Source organism: Tachypleus tridentatus, chromosome 8 (assembly GCF_004210375.1).
Source record: "Tachypleus tridentatus isolate NWPU-2018 chromosome 8, ASM421037v1, whole genome shotgun sequence".
In the NCBI taxonomy this organism is placed as follows: domain Eukaryota; kingdom Metazoa; phylum Arthropoda; class Merostomata; order Xiphosura; family Limulidae; genus Tachypleus; species Tachypleus tridentatus.
This window is the reverse complement of record NC_134832.1, coordinates 25,355,096-25,373,820: the sequence shown is the minus strand read 5'-3', so window position 1 is coordinate 25,373,820 and position 18,725 is coordinate 25,355,096. Positions and strand designations below refer to the sequence as shown.

The 18,725-nt window shown below is 29.0% G+C and overlaps 1 protein-coding gene across 29 annotated transcripts in view; it reads left to right on the top strand.

Moving 5' to 3' along the window:
- Positions 1-18,725, top strand: part of LOC143258705 (PR domain zinc finger protein 14-like) — a 75,521-nt gene that overhangs the window by 37,128 nt on the left and 19,668 nt on the right. For 5 of the 29 annotated variants that reach the window (XM_076518163.1, XM_076518153.1, XM_076518157.1 and 2 more), the window contains one exon: positions 1,043-1,598. The exons of 12 other annotated variants lie outside the window; for them this stretch is intronic. In XM_076518163.1, coding sequence (XP_076374278.1) covers positions 1,043-1,311 — 269 coding nt within the window. In that variant the 3' untranslated portion in view covers positions 1,312-1,598. 12 more of the 29 variants (XR_013032471.1, XR_013032468.1, XR_013032470.1 and 9 more) reach the window with 9 other exon arrangements.

Sequence of the window (18,725 nt, the reverse complement as noted above, 5' to 3'; positions counted from 1 at the left end):
TATTTTGTACACTGAGTTTGAAATTATCAGAATAAAAGTTTTTTATACTTTGTAAATATACATTAAATATGTTATGAGGAAAGTGTAGCAGTTATAAACACATTTCATTTTTAAGGTAATGTTGGATCCTGCCATATTTCACTGGTCAAAAACTTGACTAAGCACTTGCTGTATCAGAAAATTGACTTGGTTATACTGATGGTTCATTATAGCAAAAGTGGTGTGATACAATTTCAAAGGTCAAACACTAACTGTGCCTGCATTTGTTGATCAAATACAGATGTAAGGATTTAAGATAAGAAATGTTTGCTTTTTTAAATTACAATTTATGTTTTAACATTCATTGCCACCTTATCCAGAAGAAAACATACACTACTTGTAAGTGGAATTTCTCACTAAATTGGATCAGTGTCTTCAGCATTTGAAAGAAGTGGGAAACAGAAAATTATGTTCATTCAGGATAGTGTGTTATTAAAGTTGTAGAATTAACACTAAATTCATGCAAGTTTAATTTTTATCTAAAATTTGACTAGACTCTTAGATGTGCATTAACAGGCAATACATCTGCCTCGCTGATGCACAGACCATTATTGTTGAAATATGTCATCATTATGCTTAACATTTTATTTGTTATTTGAATGAAAGGTTGAAATGTTATATTTTAGGTTTTTAGAAATGTGAGAAAAAACAACTTAAAAAATCTTTTATACTTTTCTCAACAAGCAAGATGAAGCATTTGAAAGATCAACAAAAGTTGAACAATTTGTTGTTATTGTTATGTACTAGTACTTCAATTTATGTTACAGAATAAATGAAACCTGTTAAATATCAGCAAGATATCTAAGCCTGAGAGAAAACCCCTTTTATAGACATAAATGTTTAAAGCCATATTTGCAAAATGTTTTAAGCTGACATTTAATAATATATAGAATTTTGTTCACTATCTCCCTGTTTTTTAAGCTTGATTAATTTGTACAGTTGTATCATGTGAATTTTTCCCTGCTTTTGAAATTTTAAGTTAAATGGGTTTTGTTGCTTCCAGAGATTCTGTGGCTTGTAGCAGGACAAACAGATGAATTAGTTACACCTTCTGAAGATTATATATGTGACGTGTGTGGTAAAACATTTTGTTCAAAGGTGTCTATGACTTCTCATCGGTATTATCAACACAGAACTCATCGACACTATGAATGCCCTCAGTGTAATCATGTCTTTACTCGAAAACCAAACTTACAGAGACATTTACGTCATTGTCATTCAGATGTTTCATATGAACAAAAGGAATTATCAAACAGTTCATTTAACCAGTGATGTTCACACAAATATCAGCTTGTATATATGATGATGTGTTTATTTGTTATGAAACCAGTTAGATGGTTTTCTGTTTTTGCACAATGTGTCTTTCTAATGTCATCGTGAATAAAGAAACGCCAAAGCAAATTCTGTTTTATCTTCGACAAAACATAATTAGATATTTTGTTTTGTGTATTTGAAGAAGCACATTCCTTAACTCTGTAGTAATTGAAATTACCAGTTGATATAAAAGATACAAAATCTGAGAAAATATAAAATTATTTAATTTTTTATGGGATAAAAAATCAGGGAAATGAATTTTATGATCCTTCAGCAAACTTAACTTATTTTTACTTTTTATGCTCAATCTGAATTTTTTTTGTAACTTGCAAGTTTAAATTACAATTCATTTTGAAGATGTTTGAGTTTTACAAAATTCAGCAGTTTTTTTAAAGAATAACACATTATTTGCATGCTAACAATCTACCTGCAAGTATGCTCCATCAAGCTTATCATCTGTATATTTACATTGTGAAAGAAAACCTACTGAAGTGTGGTATTTCAATTAACATCATGTATAGTTGTATCCAGTCAAGTAATTTTCTGTGCTAAAGGCACCCAAGGCTTCAATAGCCATTATTGGTACAATCAGTTTGCATTGAATCTTAGTGTACACTTTTTAATAATTTATTTAGTAATGATATGACTTTTACAAAAGAAGTTTAAATTTGTTTATTTTGTATGAAGGATGTTTATTATATATATATATAGTGCATTAGCTTGTTAAAGGAATACAACTGACAAAAACAAACAAACTGTGCAGCTACCTGGTAATTCATAGTATAACGTAAAATGTAATGTTAGTGGAATAAATAAAGCTGATCTTTCCCTTTTTAATATTTAATAAATTGGCATAAAAGTTTAAGTGCATTTATTTATGTAAATAGTTGTTAATTGGTAGTAACTACTGGATAATGTGTGGAAGAAGAAATACTTGTTTGTTTTAGAAGATAGTTGTTTTCTATTGAAAAACACAAGAACTGTTTCTTAATCACATTGAAGTATAGCTCAAGAAATGATAGATAGGTATTTTGTTCAAATCTCATCCTCTGTTGTATTTGACTGCTATAAGCACACAATGTATTTTAGAAATCTCCATATGAATTATACAAGTATACACAAAAGTTGAATGTTATGGAAGACTAGTTTTTATTGTCTACAGAATCTAAAAATATGTCACAGGTCTTCAGTATGCCAGAACACAAATGAATTTAATTTTCAGATCTAGGTGGGAACATTGTCTGATCAGTTAAATGTCATGTAATATATATTTCTTTTACACTTCCTTGCATTTGTCTTTTAAAAGTTTTCTCATGACCAGTATGCAAAGTTAAAGATATTTTCACCTGTTCTGAAATGTTCTAGCTCAAAAGGCAAAATTTTATAGTGATTTGCTGCCATAATATCTGAATTGTTATAATTTTTATTTTAGGTCATTTCCCAGGAGCATACCATGGCAGGGAAAAATTTCACAGGTATCTTTGCCCTGTTTGTAGAAAACAGCTTACTACAAAATTGGGACTACAGCGGCATCTAGAAATTCATGCCCCAGTCAGAAATTTATATCAATGTGTACTTTGTAAGCGAAATTTTCTCTGGCGTCATGACTTGTTGCGTCATCTCAGGATTTCCCATAATCAACATGATGAATAGTCTAGTTAGTGATAGAAATAGTGAAAATGTTTATTCTTTTAATAATCATAATGTAAGATATTAATTTACTTGGAATGCAACTTTTATTTGCTGAACATGGGTTGTCTGAGAGAAAACCATGGCTAACTACTTATTAATAGGTTGCTAATAGTTCAAATGTTTTATTCTTTCTACTGTTGTGCAATTTCTTCAGTAACTTTCTTTGAGAGATATGATGCAGCGAAACACACGTAAACTTATTTGTAATTGCTACTGTACTTTACCAAACCAGAAGAAATACCCTGTATTATGTTAGGTTTGAATGATCATGAAACATATGTATAATCAAAAACGTAATGAAAACTAAAATTTTAATGTGTTGAACACTATTATTGAAATTTTTGACAAAGTGAAAGAAGCATTTCTGAACAATGCAAAGCATTAAAGTTGGAAGGCTAAAGCTGCAAAAGACTTTTCTAGACAATAAACTTTCTTTAGCCTCTGTGTTTTGAAACATACCAAAATTAGAATATTCATTTGAAAGATGTTCTCTACAAGAGTAAAAGTAATTAAAATGGTTGTGATTATATTAAAATAGTTTATAAGTAACAAAGACATTTAATTACAATTTTGTATTAGGTATGTTTAGCAACATAATGAGCTCATTAAAATTTCAATAAAAAATGGAATAGATAATATGAAATAAATGTTTAATTATTTTTCTATGTACTCATTTTGAAAAAAATTTCATTATTTTTATGTAAATCTACAAAGACCCCGATGTGTGTACACACACACACACACAGTATTATATTTTACTGAATTAAACAATTTTTTTATTAATTACAGTAATTTTTACTGTAACATTCTCCAATAATTATATAATCTTTTAAAATTGCATTACATGATTTCATGTTTGTAAATTAGCAAATTAATTTGCATTTTGTGTCAAATTGATGTAATTAGTAAATAATTTTTGTTGCATGAAAATTAAGATTATACAGCAGTTGAGCCACCATTGATGTGAAATTTTTATTTTCATTATGATGTGGCCTAGTGGTTATGGACCACAACTGTAAATTTGAAGATTAATGGTTCATGTACTATTGCTTAAACAATAGGTTTTGCACTTTGGAACTATGAGTGTGCTATAAGAGAAGCTTCAGAGATGACATCAATACTGTTGACTAGCTGCTTTCTTACTAATCTATCAGTTCAAAATTGGGTGTGGATATATGTGGATAGCCTGTTTTTTTTTGTAGCTTTTTTGTATATACATTCTGATATTGTTTCCATGAGTAGCTGTGGTCTGCTGGTATAATCTGAAACTGATATTTGGGTGAGTGTAAGGGTTAAGGCCTTGAAGCTTCTGGAGGTATCTGGTTGACATGAGAGAAATATATTTTTGGGATGTGTACTCTTTCATTGGGTAAGTACCAGTTGGTACTTCAACTTGCATATGTTTCCTTCTGTATATTCCTGTAAAATTGTTTTTTGGTTTTTTTCACATACAGATGTTATGTATTTCCAAATCAGAACTTTGATGACATTTTGAATTTGGGCAATATTTTGAGGTCATGAAAGCAGATGTACATGAAACAATACTTATTGTTGACTGGTACAACTTTATAAAGACTAAGAATTTTTCAGAAAATCAAGCCACTTAGACATAAGCTTAGCTTCAGATTTTATAACTGAGTAATAAATGTTTACCTTGTTCCATATTTAAAAACTTGAAAGCTCTTGTTCTATCTTGTTTCTGATTTGATCATTAAAATAAATGTTGTGACACTGCTCTTTCATTGGGTTGTTCTTTTAATAAGTTATTAAATTGTTATTCTTGTAATAAATTATTTGGTAAAAAATAAAATCAATTAATGATAACAAATTATATCATTTTATTTTTAATATTTCTAAAATCTGTTTTCACTAGGAAGTTGTTGGAGTTTGTAGCCCTAAGCTTACAAATGTATATATATTTTTTTATGACTAGTAAAATTATGAATTGCATTTATTGTATTTTATAGTATTGTAATAATTGTACTGAGTAATATCTAGCAAAAAGAGCAATATTTTGTATATTTTAGTAATATTACTATTGTTCTAGTTGTTTTTATGATTTTTAATTGTAACTTGAGACGAAAACTTACAACTGGGTTAGTGTGTTTGTTTCTGTATAGTGTAAGTTATGATAGTAAGTACTAACTTCTGTGCTTTCTGTTGTGTAAAATAGTATGATAAACACCTACAACTTAGGACTGGTATTGTATATATTGCAAATTGCAATTACAGCACTAATAACAAATTTTGATCAGATGTTTTTGTTTGTATGTAGTGTGATTTCTACAGTAAGCCTCAGATCATTAAAAATAAATGCTTTCATACAAGGTGTGATTAACTTTGATCCCACATATGTGAATTTTGTTTGTTTCTTCATTATTCACATCATTTAGAAGTGTTTAAAATCAAGCAAAGGTAGAAAGCAAAAAGTTATGAATAAATTAGTTTTATACACAACTACTAATTAGTGTGGGTTACAAATGATATCAATAAAATGTTTAAATTTACACACACACACACACACACACACACTGAAAATGTATAATATTTCAGGAGAAATTATACAATAATAACAAGTTTTGTTTTCACCATGGGATATTCAGGAATTTGGATTAGGTTCTGTCCCACAGCAAAGAATATGTACTGAGGCATCCAGTATGCCATAGGAAACTGTAGCAACTAATCATGTCAAACTAAACATTAGTAACATCTGATTTATTCAGTCTTGTTGTCAAAGATGATTGGAAAAAGTGGTGAATCAGTAACTTGAAAAGACATTACTCAATAAAAATGTATTTGCCATTGTTTTACATTCCACACAATCAAATCCATAGAATCAGTCACTGCTTTATAAACAGTTAAGTAATAATAAAAACAATTGACACAGTTTTTATTGTTGTAGTGGTTATTTTGTATTTAACAGCTTAGTGTTTAGTGATAAAAAATGAAAAGAAAAAAAAGCATTACCATGAGAAACATTCTGGGTTAAAGGATATTTGCCAAAGTATTTTAGTATATCTACCCTACACTAGGCAGCATTTGTTTCCTATGTTGTGCTATAGTCATTTTACATGGTAATGTAATTTTTGTTTTTTTTTTATAAATTTAGTAAACATTTTGGGTTTAGTTTAAAAATTAATAGTTATAATTAATCATTACTGAATAGTGGTAGATTATATTGTGTTGATTTCTGTGTGCTCCAAATGAAAACATTAGTATTTGTGAATTTTCTGAATTTTTAATACAGCACTCAACCTTAGAAAGAAAGTTGAAATAGTTTTGAATGAAATAGAGTTAGTTTCTATTTCAGCAAAAATCTCATTAAAATTGGATAAATTTGATTAAAGCTGTGATTGGTGGTAGATTGTTAGAAGAAAAGGTGTTTGTGAACAACATGAAACACAGTAACAGTCCAGAGTTTCTGAAGCTTGCAGAAAGTTTACTTTTATTATTTTGTACTTCATTTGAATTATTACATGCTTTAATAGGAAAAAAAAAAGGTTTTGTTGAATTAATTAGGTCTAATTTGATTGCTGTGCATTCAATAATTTCAAGTTTTTTTCACTTTGGGTTCACTTAAATGATTATAAGTATTATATTTATTTCAAATTACAGATTTTACAGTAAAAATATTCATACTGTAAAAGCTGTAACATAATAAAATTAGGTTTTCTTTTGTTGACAAGGACATTTGTTAGGCATTGTTTGTTTTATATATGTAAAAATGGCTGGTATGGGTTGAGAAAATTTTATGTAGATGAGCTAACATTTCGACCTTCTTTGGTCATTATCAGGTTCACAATGAAAGAAAAAGGTAACTGACCAATAGCTGACCACATGTTTGAAGGGGGTTGTGTAATTGAGTGTAGGAATGTAGAGGACATACTTAGATGTTTGATTATATTTATTAATATAGGTATTAAGGTGTTCCTTTGTATTGGTTTATTTTGGGCTTAAGTTGTTGTATAAGTAAGGCTTCTTTAATTTTGCATTTGTTTATGTTTGTTTCTTTATTTAGTATTTGGGTGTTTTTTATGGTTATGTTGTGTTTATGTGATTTGCAGTGTTCAAAAACATGTGAAGGTGACTTTTGTGTTCTTTGAATCTGCAGTGTAGAACGTAAACTGTATAAAAGGTTTTATAGTGTTAAAAGAGATTATGATTAATATAGTCTCTTTCTTAACATCTCTGAAGAAGCACTCAATACAGAGGTTTGTGTGCATTATATCAATGCACTCTTGATATGATTGCTGGAAAACTGCAAATTTTATCGATCTAGATAGTACATGGAAACCTTGCAGAGGAGTAGTGGTGTCCTTGGACATGACAGCTTTGTCTTTTGCAGTGGAAGTTATGCTATAGAGCTATTGTCAAGATGCTTGATAGTTAAATAGATAGAGCAAGACTAGATGCAGTGACATTGTGCTGAGGTGCTGAGGCTGCAAAATCAGTATAATGCATGGACATTTTTGTACTTTCTGAAATTTAACATTTTTCTTAGTCATATAACTTGTTAAATATTGTCATAGATAAGATAATATGTAATCAGTTTTTTTATTATTAAAGTTTGGCTTGTAATGAATAAAGTGCTCTATATTTTTCAATGTGTATGTGGCAGTAACAATGCCAGTATTATGAGATAAATTTTCTCTAAAATCAGATTCATGATACTTGGAGAAAATTTAGTACCACAAAAGTAATCAAAATATAAACTCAACAACCCAAGAACTTTAGATAGGGGGATCTTTCTTAACAGTGAGGAAATTAGAATAAAGAATAGAAGATCAAAGTTGTGATCATCAAATACATAGAGATGTTGCAATGATATGTTGTACTTATAATAGTGAAGTGTGCATCTTGTGTCGTAACTACCAGTAAAGTAATATTACATTTTAATTACAATTGTTTGGATTAATGACCAAAATTATCTGAGATGTGAAAAGTCTCCAAAAAATTTACTTGGAACGGAAAAGCCAATAGTTGTTTGTAAATTAGTTAAGAATACTAGTTGTTAATTACTAGCTGTGAACATAAGTTACAAAATTGCTGTTTTTTAGAATGGAGGTAAATGACCAAGGGATTGATAATATTAAAATTGTCAATTCACCAGATTTATGTTCCATTTTTATCAGTTTTGTGTGTAAACTAAGCAATGTTACTTGAACCACATATTTTATGAAATGACTTGAGAGGTTGAAACATTGAATAGTGAAAGGGTCTCTCTCTTTCTTTTTTTTTCTGTCTTTAAGGTGTGTGTATGTGTTAATAAAATGTTTCTAATTTATGTTGAGGGTACCTTATTGACAAATGCAGAGATATGTGTAAAACTTATAAGATAATTTATGCTTCTCTAGAAAAAATATCATTTGAAATTTGTTTTTTTATAATTTCTTAACATATGACAGTTTATATAACTGTCGCACATAATCGGAGATTATATGGTAACAAAAATAACTGTGCTTCCTCTTACATTAAGTATTAATAAGACCTCCTGTTCTATTCTTTACATTTGCATGTTTCTAATAAGTGAAAGCAAATTTTCTTATATAGATTGAAAAAGTTTCGTTAGGTTTCAGTAAAATAGTGTTATACTGATTTTTTACACAATTTATGTAATCTGCCATTGAGGCACAAAATAATCACTTATAATTTCATTAATGCTGGCTTACCTTTCCTTTTTTAGCATGTGTTTATTTTTCTTGAGTGAGATGTTATGACTTGTTCTGTCTGTGAAAATAGTTATTCACAAAAGTGACAACACTGAATGACACATGAAAATAAACTATAACAACATAGGATGAAGTATTTTTGTGATTTGTGTAGAAAAGAGTTTCTTTGTAAGACCATGTACACAGAAGAATGTTCTGTGATGTTGTGTAAGGTCTAACGTAAACTAACAAACTGAATGTGAAGCTGAATTTCCTGATTTTATCCTCCTGCAAAAAAGTTAAAAGGATTTGAAATTATGCTATGATTTAAATCTAGTTTGTAAGAAAATGTACTTAGGTTTATGCAACTTTGTGATTAACTGCACTCTACATTTTTTTTTCTAAATCAAGAAGAACAATATTATGATACTTGCTTTTCGAGTATAAATAAATTTAATTTTAAGTTGAAAATTAGCTGTGCTATTGTCAAGTTATGGTACTGTTGACATTGCTTCTGCAAACACACACATACAAAAAGATCAAATTTAATTGTTAGTGGACTTTTTGGTTTACACACACACTCACCTGCACACATTTAGGTCAAATGCATTTTAGTAATTTGGGGAATGTATACAAGATGCTTACAAGAAAACTTGAGCTATGGGAAACCCTTTGACCATTAATATGTGAAGATGTGGTGTGGACTCTCCAAGTCTCATGTCAAGTGAGAAGATCAAGTTGTCTAGGATAATTGAGATTTTGGAAGCTGAAAATACAAGCATGTTGCACTTGGATGAGCTAGATACACAAAACATGGTTCTAATATTGCCTCATGCAACTAGGTAGGCCACTCTTGTGAGTACAAACCCTAACAGTTTATTAGATAAAAACAAAACAAAACTGATCCATTAACAGCAACAAAAATCTTTGATCAATTGTTAAAATAATATTACACAAAAAGGCAAAAATATTACGAATGATGAAGGTTGAGGTAGAGGAGTTTTGCCAGTAGTATAGCACATACGAAAATTGGTATCAGTAATATCAACAGTTTTGGAAGTTTTTATTGATAGCATATACTAGCAAATAATATTTGTGCTGGGAATAGTATTGCTGATTTGTCAATACTAAAGGTTATGCTGTGAGGTGTGGTAAAGGTGTATAAGAATGGTCTACCTGTCTGTTTCATGGAGATGTCAGGGAATTTTAGCATTTCACAATTGTTCAGTTAAAAGCCAAACTACCTACATTAATGAACTATTCCAAGGAGACCAGAAAACTAAATATCTCATTGCTTTGTGGCATACATGAGACGACTAGTAGACTTCTTATTGTGAAACTGATGCATATTTATTGTATTCATATTGTTGGTGCAGTTTCTTCATTATAAAAACTCCATTATCCAAGTACCCTGTCCTCTTCCATGCTAAATATCTAATTTTTTGTCTTTTGCTTATATTGGCTCTGAACTCAAAAATGGAACATACTGTCTTGTTACATTCATGTCTGCTATATTCTATACTTCTTCAGCACCATCTGGTCATGAATATTGCTCTTAAGAAATAAAAACCACCTTGTCAGAGGTCCCATGTCTGAATCATATCTCAGTGAGCAAAAGGTGCATGAAAAATTTTTTGTGGTGCTTTCTTTATATCATACAACAATTTACTCGTGAAATAAACATCGTAGATATAAACAAAATAGCAGAATAATATACAAGTAGATTTTCGAAAAAAAATAGAGTACCTTTCTTGCAAATTGACTATTGTTAAAATTACCATTATATATTTTTATATTAGTGTGTAATTTTTATTAACTTTTCTTTAAGATTTGAAGTTAATTACTTATAAAACTTTGTTTTGGTTCTGTATTGAGCATTTTAATTTTAGTGGAAAGAAAATTTGAGTCTTGTTTTATTTTTGCCTTTCAAGCTCTTTAGAGATTTATCCTGGATTCTTGTTGTTCCACTTCCATTTATTGATGTGAAATATGATGTCCACATTTTCTTCCATGATGTCTGATTGCACAACAGATCACAATGTTCCTTATCAGTCTTGTTATAATGTTTTTCTTCTAATATCCCTTGTTTTGCAATAAAGTAGGAGATGTATTTTGTTATATAAGAGTTCATGTTATGGGTCTTTTTGATCATGTAGGAGAGGTTTTTTTAGGTGTTTTTGCTTTCTATTTCTTTTTTTTGGGGGCAAGTCTCAATTGCAAGATTTGTTCATTCTTAGAACTTGAACCCTTTGGTCGGTTTCTTCAGTTTTTGCACCCTCAGGTGATTTGTTTGCATTGCCTTAATTGTTCTGATATGATGCATTTTTGACACATTTTTCAGTTACACATTTTTTCTCCACTTATCTCCTGTATTAAATTGTTTGCTTTTGGGATGGCTTTTGTGTCAGGTGGGCTAATGTATTCTTTCCTTCCTTATATTGGTTATTAATGGTTTTCAGCAGTCTGGGAAAGCTATTTTCTTAATTTCACTACTTTTTGGTTGGTTTAATCTTGGTTTCCTCTATTTCAGCTTGGTATGGAGGAACTTTTTTTTTCACCTTATTGTGTAGGCTTCCTGTTGACTTGTTAATATTTCAGTGATACTTGTGTCATCAATCTTTAAGGTTTTCAGTTTGATGGTGAAAGATGCTGGATTTTTTTTTTATCAGATTGGAACATTGTTAGCTTATTCTTGCCTATCAGTCTTAGTGTTCAGACTACTCTTTTGTTGTTAGTGCAGATGTGTTTTGGTCCTTTTCCCTCCTTAATTTTCTCATTTTCCTTTGTATATCTATTTCATTGATATTTTACCACATATTCACCTGGCTGGTTATAGAAAGCACTTTAAACTGTTTTATGTTCCTTACTTCACTTTGTAGTTTTGACTTTACCATTCTGTTTTTTCTGCTAGCTTCATCTGTCCATCTTTTCTGAGTAGGGCCTTAGCTTTGCTTAGAAGTTGTTTAATATAATCTTTACTGTTTATTTTGTTTTTAATTTTCCTAAACCATGCTAATTATCTGGGGCTATAATTTTAGTTTTATGGAGTTTTTTTCTGCTTAACCTGTGTGTTATCTGAAGTTAATAGTGAACATGTTCTATAATTATATTTCCAGTTTAAAGTGTTGAGATATTTTTTATAGTTTAACATAGTGAAAAAGCAGTAATTTGTTTTTATAGGTTCAGTTTTATCAGAGAATTACTTAAGGAGTTCCATATAACCTCATTATCTTTTTTAAACATATTGCACTAAACTGCTTATACATGAAATTGCTTGTGTCCAAGTCTTAATTGGTCTATAAGGACAGATGAGTTACACTAAAATGTAAATGAAAGTAATTTTGATATTGCAGTTTACCTTTCAAATTATTACAGGAATCCTCTTACATATATTATATAGAAAATGAATAATTTTTTTTAAATATTGTGATCACTTTTTTACATAAAAGTGTTGTAAATGGAAAAGAAAAAAGCATAAAATAATTCAATATGATGCAATATTTCTTTGCTATTAACTCTTTTTTTTTCCAAAGATTGTTTACTTTTGTGGCAGATCATTTTATGCTTCAAAAAACTGACGAAAAATTTACTTAAGAATCTTGATGTGAAATTTCAGTGACATTTTTCTCACTAGTGTGACTTGTTTCCTGTCACCTTTCAAAATGTACTACACTAGCTTCTTCATTTGATTTGATTTTTAATTTATATTTGTGGTGTACTTTAAAGGAAGTTTTAATACACATTTTATCAGTTTCACTATAACTATATCCTTGGTTGTTTATTATGTAAGTAGTATATATAACGTGGTCTGAGAGCCTCCCATGGTTTGTTATTGTGCTGGTACATCATTATTTCATTTTCTGGTTATCAAGTTGCTAGAAGTTTTTGTCATGGGAGATATAATTTTACACTTAGTAAGAAGTGATATTGATTTATGCTTCAGGTGGTTGTGAAACCCTGTAACTTAAATTTCTGTCAGCTTTACATTTTTTGAGCTTCTGGGAGGATTTTGATTACTTACTTCCAAATAATTTGGTCTGTATCTTCTCATCTTCTTATCCTTTCTTCTTGCAGGTTTGGTATATGAAGATGGGGTAGACCAACCTTATTATCAGTGTCTACAAACATGTAGCATATAGCCATTCAGTAAATGGTTATATGGATACGATGTAACAGCTAATAAAGGAAAATTAGGCTGAAGCTACTATTTTAATTTTGGGAAAAGTTATTTCTTCAGTTAGAGTATCTTTTTGTTAATAATTTTAATTCTGAAAGTAATAACTTCCAGAATAAAGAACATAATACATTACTGTTAATAGTAATTATATGTTATCATTAAACTTCCACAAAATTGTTTTTCACAGCAGTTTGTGTTTGTAAGGCTCACATTATTAATACATAAGTTTAGGTCTAATTTATAATAGCACTAATTTGTCAGCTTAGTGAGTTCATTGAAAGCGGTTTGAATGAGATTAACTTCAGTAATCTGTAAATGAAGGTGACACATTTTTATCTTTTGAATTTCTGAATAATTGAGCTGGATTAGAACAACTTTTTTGTGCAAAGTACAAGACATACTTTTGAAGTAGTTCTTGACTGAGAGAGGTAAAAGTATTTCACAGATATTTGCTACTTTTATGATTTTAGAGTAAAAATAGATAACATATTCCTGATCATTCAAAACTACTGAAGTTAAACATTAATTAAAACTAAAATTTACTGGAAGAAACAATGATTTTGATTTGGCTTGTTGGTTCCAGATTTTTCCATATTATTTTATATTTATTTAAAGATATTGTTTGTATTTTCTCAAAGAGAACCACTGACATTAGACAAGCATGTTCAGGACAACTAAATTTGAAATATCTATTTTTAAGTAAGATTGCTGAAAGTTCAAACACCACTTATAATTGCATCTGTTAGAAAAAAATTTTTATATTAGAAAGAAAGAAACTTTATACTGTTGTAATTTTTTGTGTTTAAATATCACGATTTTTTATGTATAAAGTTCATATTATATAACAAAGCACATAGTCATAAGACTATATCCATACAGATTTTAATAACCTACCTCATAAGTAATTGAAGTGCACATTTTTAGAAAACAACTTTTTTAAAAAAAGAAACTAAAGCCTTATATTTTTCACATCTATCTGTCTATCTGTAGATATATGCTGTTCAGCTAAGTATGAATTAAAGGTTCCATGTAGTGGTTTTATGATCCAAACTGTATTTACTTGAATAATCATACAGTTTTCAAAGAATTCTTTTGAATAGAAATATAAATTGTAGTTGTATTAAATAGTGCCCCACCTCAACACTCATTCAAGGTTTTTGAGTGTATTTACTCAAACTGTTTGTTAATTTCACATAATTGTTTTATGTAGTTTTTTGTTCACTTTTGGTGTTTGCCAGAACATTTTTTACAACGTACAGCTGTCTTAGGCTTCACACTCATAATCATCATAAAAATTTAGACATACAACAATGCATGACTGATTCTTGACAAACAATACAGTAATGAGGTTGTCGGTTTCAGACATTCTCCAAGATAATCGATTTAATGTGTAAAAAAACTTTTTTGGCATTTGATATGAGTATTCCTGTGTCTGACAGGTCTTTCCTTTTACTGTCAGAAGTAGTAATTTCTCCTTAGATATCCATGAGGCTATAATCTCTAAATTATAATTATTATAAGAAAATCATTTTATTTCATAAAGTTTTGGGATAGGTTATTTGCAGCAGTGTAAAATAAAATGTATTTTTTATAATCCCCCTGGCTTGAATGCTTTCACATGTTGGGCAGTTTTCTACCTCTGACCCTTTCCCTACTTTTAGAGTTAGTTCTCCTCTGCTGTTGTGTTAATGTAGATTTCCCCCAGTGATAAAGGTTTACTAGTTTAAAAAGATAGAGGGGTAGTGGTGATATATACAGTGAACATCTTAATTGTCATCACAAAAATAAATAATTTTGAATTGTAGCTTCTTTTGAGATTATAATTTTATCAGTGTCATGTATTTTGAAGGAATATCCTCATAAGAAAATATTACTCTTAACATGGTAATTTGAAGAAAAAAAAAGCACTTCTAACAACAGTTATTAGTGGTACGTACACGAATTCAAGAACATGTTTACTTTAGTAATATGTGATTAGATGTATCTAATATACCATGCCTAAATATAATGCATTAATGATATAATGGAGAAAACTGAATGTCATAATAAAAAGATATATTATGGTGCAATAATATACAAAACTATTCTCATGTCTTTTCTGCTTATACAGAACATAGGATGAAAAGTATTTAGTAATTAATAATTAGACTTCAGTTATTGTAGAGTGTATTAACTGTGATCAAGATATAAATCTGATCTTCAGCAACTCCATATGCCTTTATTAGGTGCTAACAATCTAATTTTCATAATATTGTCTCTGTGTTTAGTGGATCTCCAAAAAATGTAAAATTTACTACATAAAGCAATCAAAGTGAATAGCAAATATATTTCTCTGTATTTTGTAAGTGAAGGACATTATTAGCTACTTTGATATGGCTTGTGCAAGTCAGTGTTTAAATTTTTTCTTTTTTACTTGTTTCATTTTAATTTTATTTTCTTTGTCTAATCAACAGCAACCAGAAAAATGAAATCTGCATAAAGAAAATTTTCTTTTACAAACTTCAACAAACTGGAGACAACAAGACTTTGGGTCACATGATGTTTTGCTTCAATTTTTTCATTTTGAGTGTTTTGATCCTGCACAGAAGCTACATCAATGATTTGGCTTACTTAAATTGTATAATGTTGTAATGTTGAGTGGTTTATGCATTTTTACCTGGGTTTTGAATAAGAAGTTCAGTTTTGTGTGTGTCTGTCATACAGAATCACACAAGCTAGAAATTGTTAAATGATTGAAATCTTCTGTACATATTCCCTCTTGAATGTTATACTTAGTAACTATTTTGAAATGTTGTTGACATATACCATAAAGTTTTGTGCTAAAGCTTTAAAAAATGCAAATGTGTTTTATCTGGTCTTTTAGATGTGATATATGTTACATGTGTGATAACTTGATAAATGGTATGTTTTTAGGGGTATATGCTTATCCAAATGTTTATTAACAATTTTTCTAATAAAAACAGAAGATTGTAGTATTGAAAAATGTTTTTTATTTTATCACTGGAAGTATAAAATGGAACAAAGTAATGCAGTAATTTTTAAGGTGTGTTTATACTAGATAACGTAAGTGTAAAATTTTCATAAATTGTTGGAAATGATTTTACATGTTATACATTGCTCAAGTACAAAATAAAAAATGGAAGCCTGTAAAAAGTTAATGTATTATTTAAATAGATGTTCTCTTCTCAGTAAACAAATAAAACTTGTGTATTGTGAAGTAGGTAATATGTGAATCAACTGTTATTTATAGGTCATGTGTTACATAATGGGATGAGATTTGCAATAAAATCATTTTAAACCTTTGATGTCATTAGGTCAGTTTCATTTTGGTGAATGAATAAATGTTTAGGTGTTTTTATAATCTTTCTCAGTAAATGTTAAAGTTTGAAGTTTTTATTTTAATTTTTACACAGAAATAAGTACTGTACATACTGCATTATATATTTGGCTATAAGGTGTAAAATTATAATAATGTAAAACTATATAAGTATTTACTTTGTTTAACATTTAGACATTTTTTTGCATGTTAAACAAGTAATTTAAGTTTTGTTGATTCTACCTCATAATTTCAACTAAGAACAACACTTTCTGATAATAGTGTTTTATGCTAAACATGTATTTCTGTGTATTTAATTTTAAATACAAATTTTAAATACAAATTTTAAATAGTTATTATATTGAAATATTTTTAATTTTAGGATTTCCAGCCTTTCCTGAGCAGCCAGAATTCAAATGTCAGTTATGTCATAAAACTTTCCGTTCCTATAAGTCTGAGATGATGCACTTTCACTATCAACACAAAAGTCACCGAAATTTTCCTTGTAATGTTTGTGGGAAGACTTTCACCAGAAAGCATACAATGGTTATGCATTTTCGTGCACAGCATATTCTGAAAAATAATTTATACTGATTACACTTTTACACTTGTTGACCTAAGTCATTGTAGATGCATTTTTTACAAGTTCTGATTTGTACAAGATCATAGTTTCAAAGTGTGTTGGTTTGGAGAGAGTGGTTTAGAAAGCTCAGTATAGTCTTCAAAATAAGCTATTTTTCTAAACTAGTGAAGCAGATTGTATTTTAGTTAAATGTTTGTGTCTGCTCTGTTTTTATATATTTATTAAAATAATATCTTTCTTACTTATAAATTAAACTATTTTAGTATGAACTATATGAAATTTGCATTTTTAAACCAAGAGTTTTAAGGAGAGCTGTTAAACCTTTTCTACTCATGGTGTAACAGACTGTTATTAACTATTAATTTGAAAAAGGCATAATTTCAGCTCTATAAAATAGAAAATTATATGCTCTTAGATTTTAAGATATGGTTTTATTTATTTCAGGTTAATTTATGTTCCAGTTTAAAAATGTAAGATTCATTTAAACTAATTTTAAAGAAAATATGATGAGTAGGGTGACAAGATGTGATATTTTGAAGAGTTAATTAAGATGAAAATTTAAAAAAGACATTCAGTGAATAAAATGTTTTACCTAAGAATTAAAAAGATTAAGAGGCCTTATGTGTGTATTAGAATTTCCATTTTTAGCTTACTTTAATGATTTTGAAACTCATGAATTAATATTTAGTGAACAGCAGTGTATAAATTTGACTTCAGAAGTTATAATCAGTCACTATATGAACCGTTATAAGCAAAATCACTAATTGTTCATCTCTAAGTTTGTTGTATTTATCCTTAGTTTTAAAGAATATTTAGTTTTAAGTAGGAGTGGACTATGTAAAATCAATAAATTAACCAGCTACTGTGTTCAGGTTTCTGTGTTTTTTGAATAATAGTTGTAACAGTACTTCTTCAGAACAGTTGGTGAACACAATACAGTTTAACTCAGTAGCAGATGTGAAGGAATTTCCTGCAAATTTAATTAGAACTACACACATTAAGTAAAACAAGTTTTCCAGTGGATTGCTGGATGTTTTATCACAGTCATTTTTAGACCACTATATAAAAATGTAAATAAACAGATAAATATTTTAACAGTTCTTGTATACATTTTTACGTTCTTGCAAAAAATATATTTATTCTCTAGGGTAGTAGAACTTCTGTGGTGTGGTAGCTTTTTTTTTTCATAACTGCTCATTTACATCTATTTACTTATTACAAAAAACTTGACAATGCACAACAGAAAAGCAGTGTTATTTCTTTATTCCCATCTGTTTAATTATATTTTACCTTAAATATCCTTTGTAATCACTATGATGTTTTTGATGATTTTTTTTTTTTTTTACATTGTTACCACAAACTTGCAAATTTTACTTATCTTGCATCAGTTAGATGCCACTAATAATGAAGTCACTTTCAACATTTGATTTGGCAAGTGTAACAGAATGCACATTATGAAAGTCTTAAAGTTTGATCATCTTCAAAATAGTATTGTAGTATTTTAATTTCTTTTAATAGTTCTGTAGAATTTCATGTTGCTGTTATGGAGATGCTGCTAATTTAGATTATCTGTAAAGGAGTAGAAAAGTCAAGTATCTCACAACCAGGTGGACTGTCATCACTGATTTACTTCAGTAAGGAGAAAAGTCAATACCTTCTCTCTTTTTTTTTTGTCATTTATGTCTAAATTTAATTTTCAGAATTTTCATTATTGTAAACAGCAAATTTGTACAGTGGTTTGAGTTTTTCTTTCTACATATAATAGTTATATGTTTTCAGTGAATAGTGTTTTATTCAAATTAAATTGATCATGATGTACGATTTTATTTGGGTAACTACTTATGAAAGAGAGCTTTAGTGTTATTGTTAATTTTACTCCAACTGCATTTGAGATTGGAAGATGTGTAGTTTGGGCTGAAAATTGTTTTTGATGCATGAAGTTGGAGATGTTCTGTC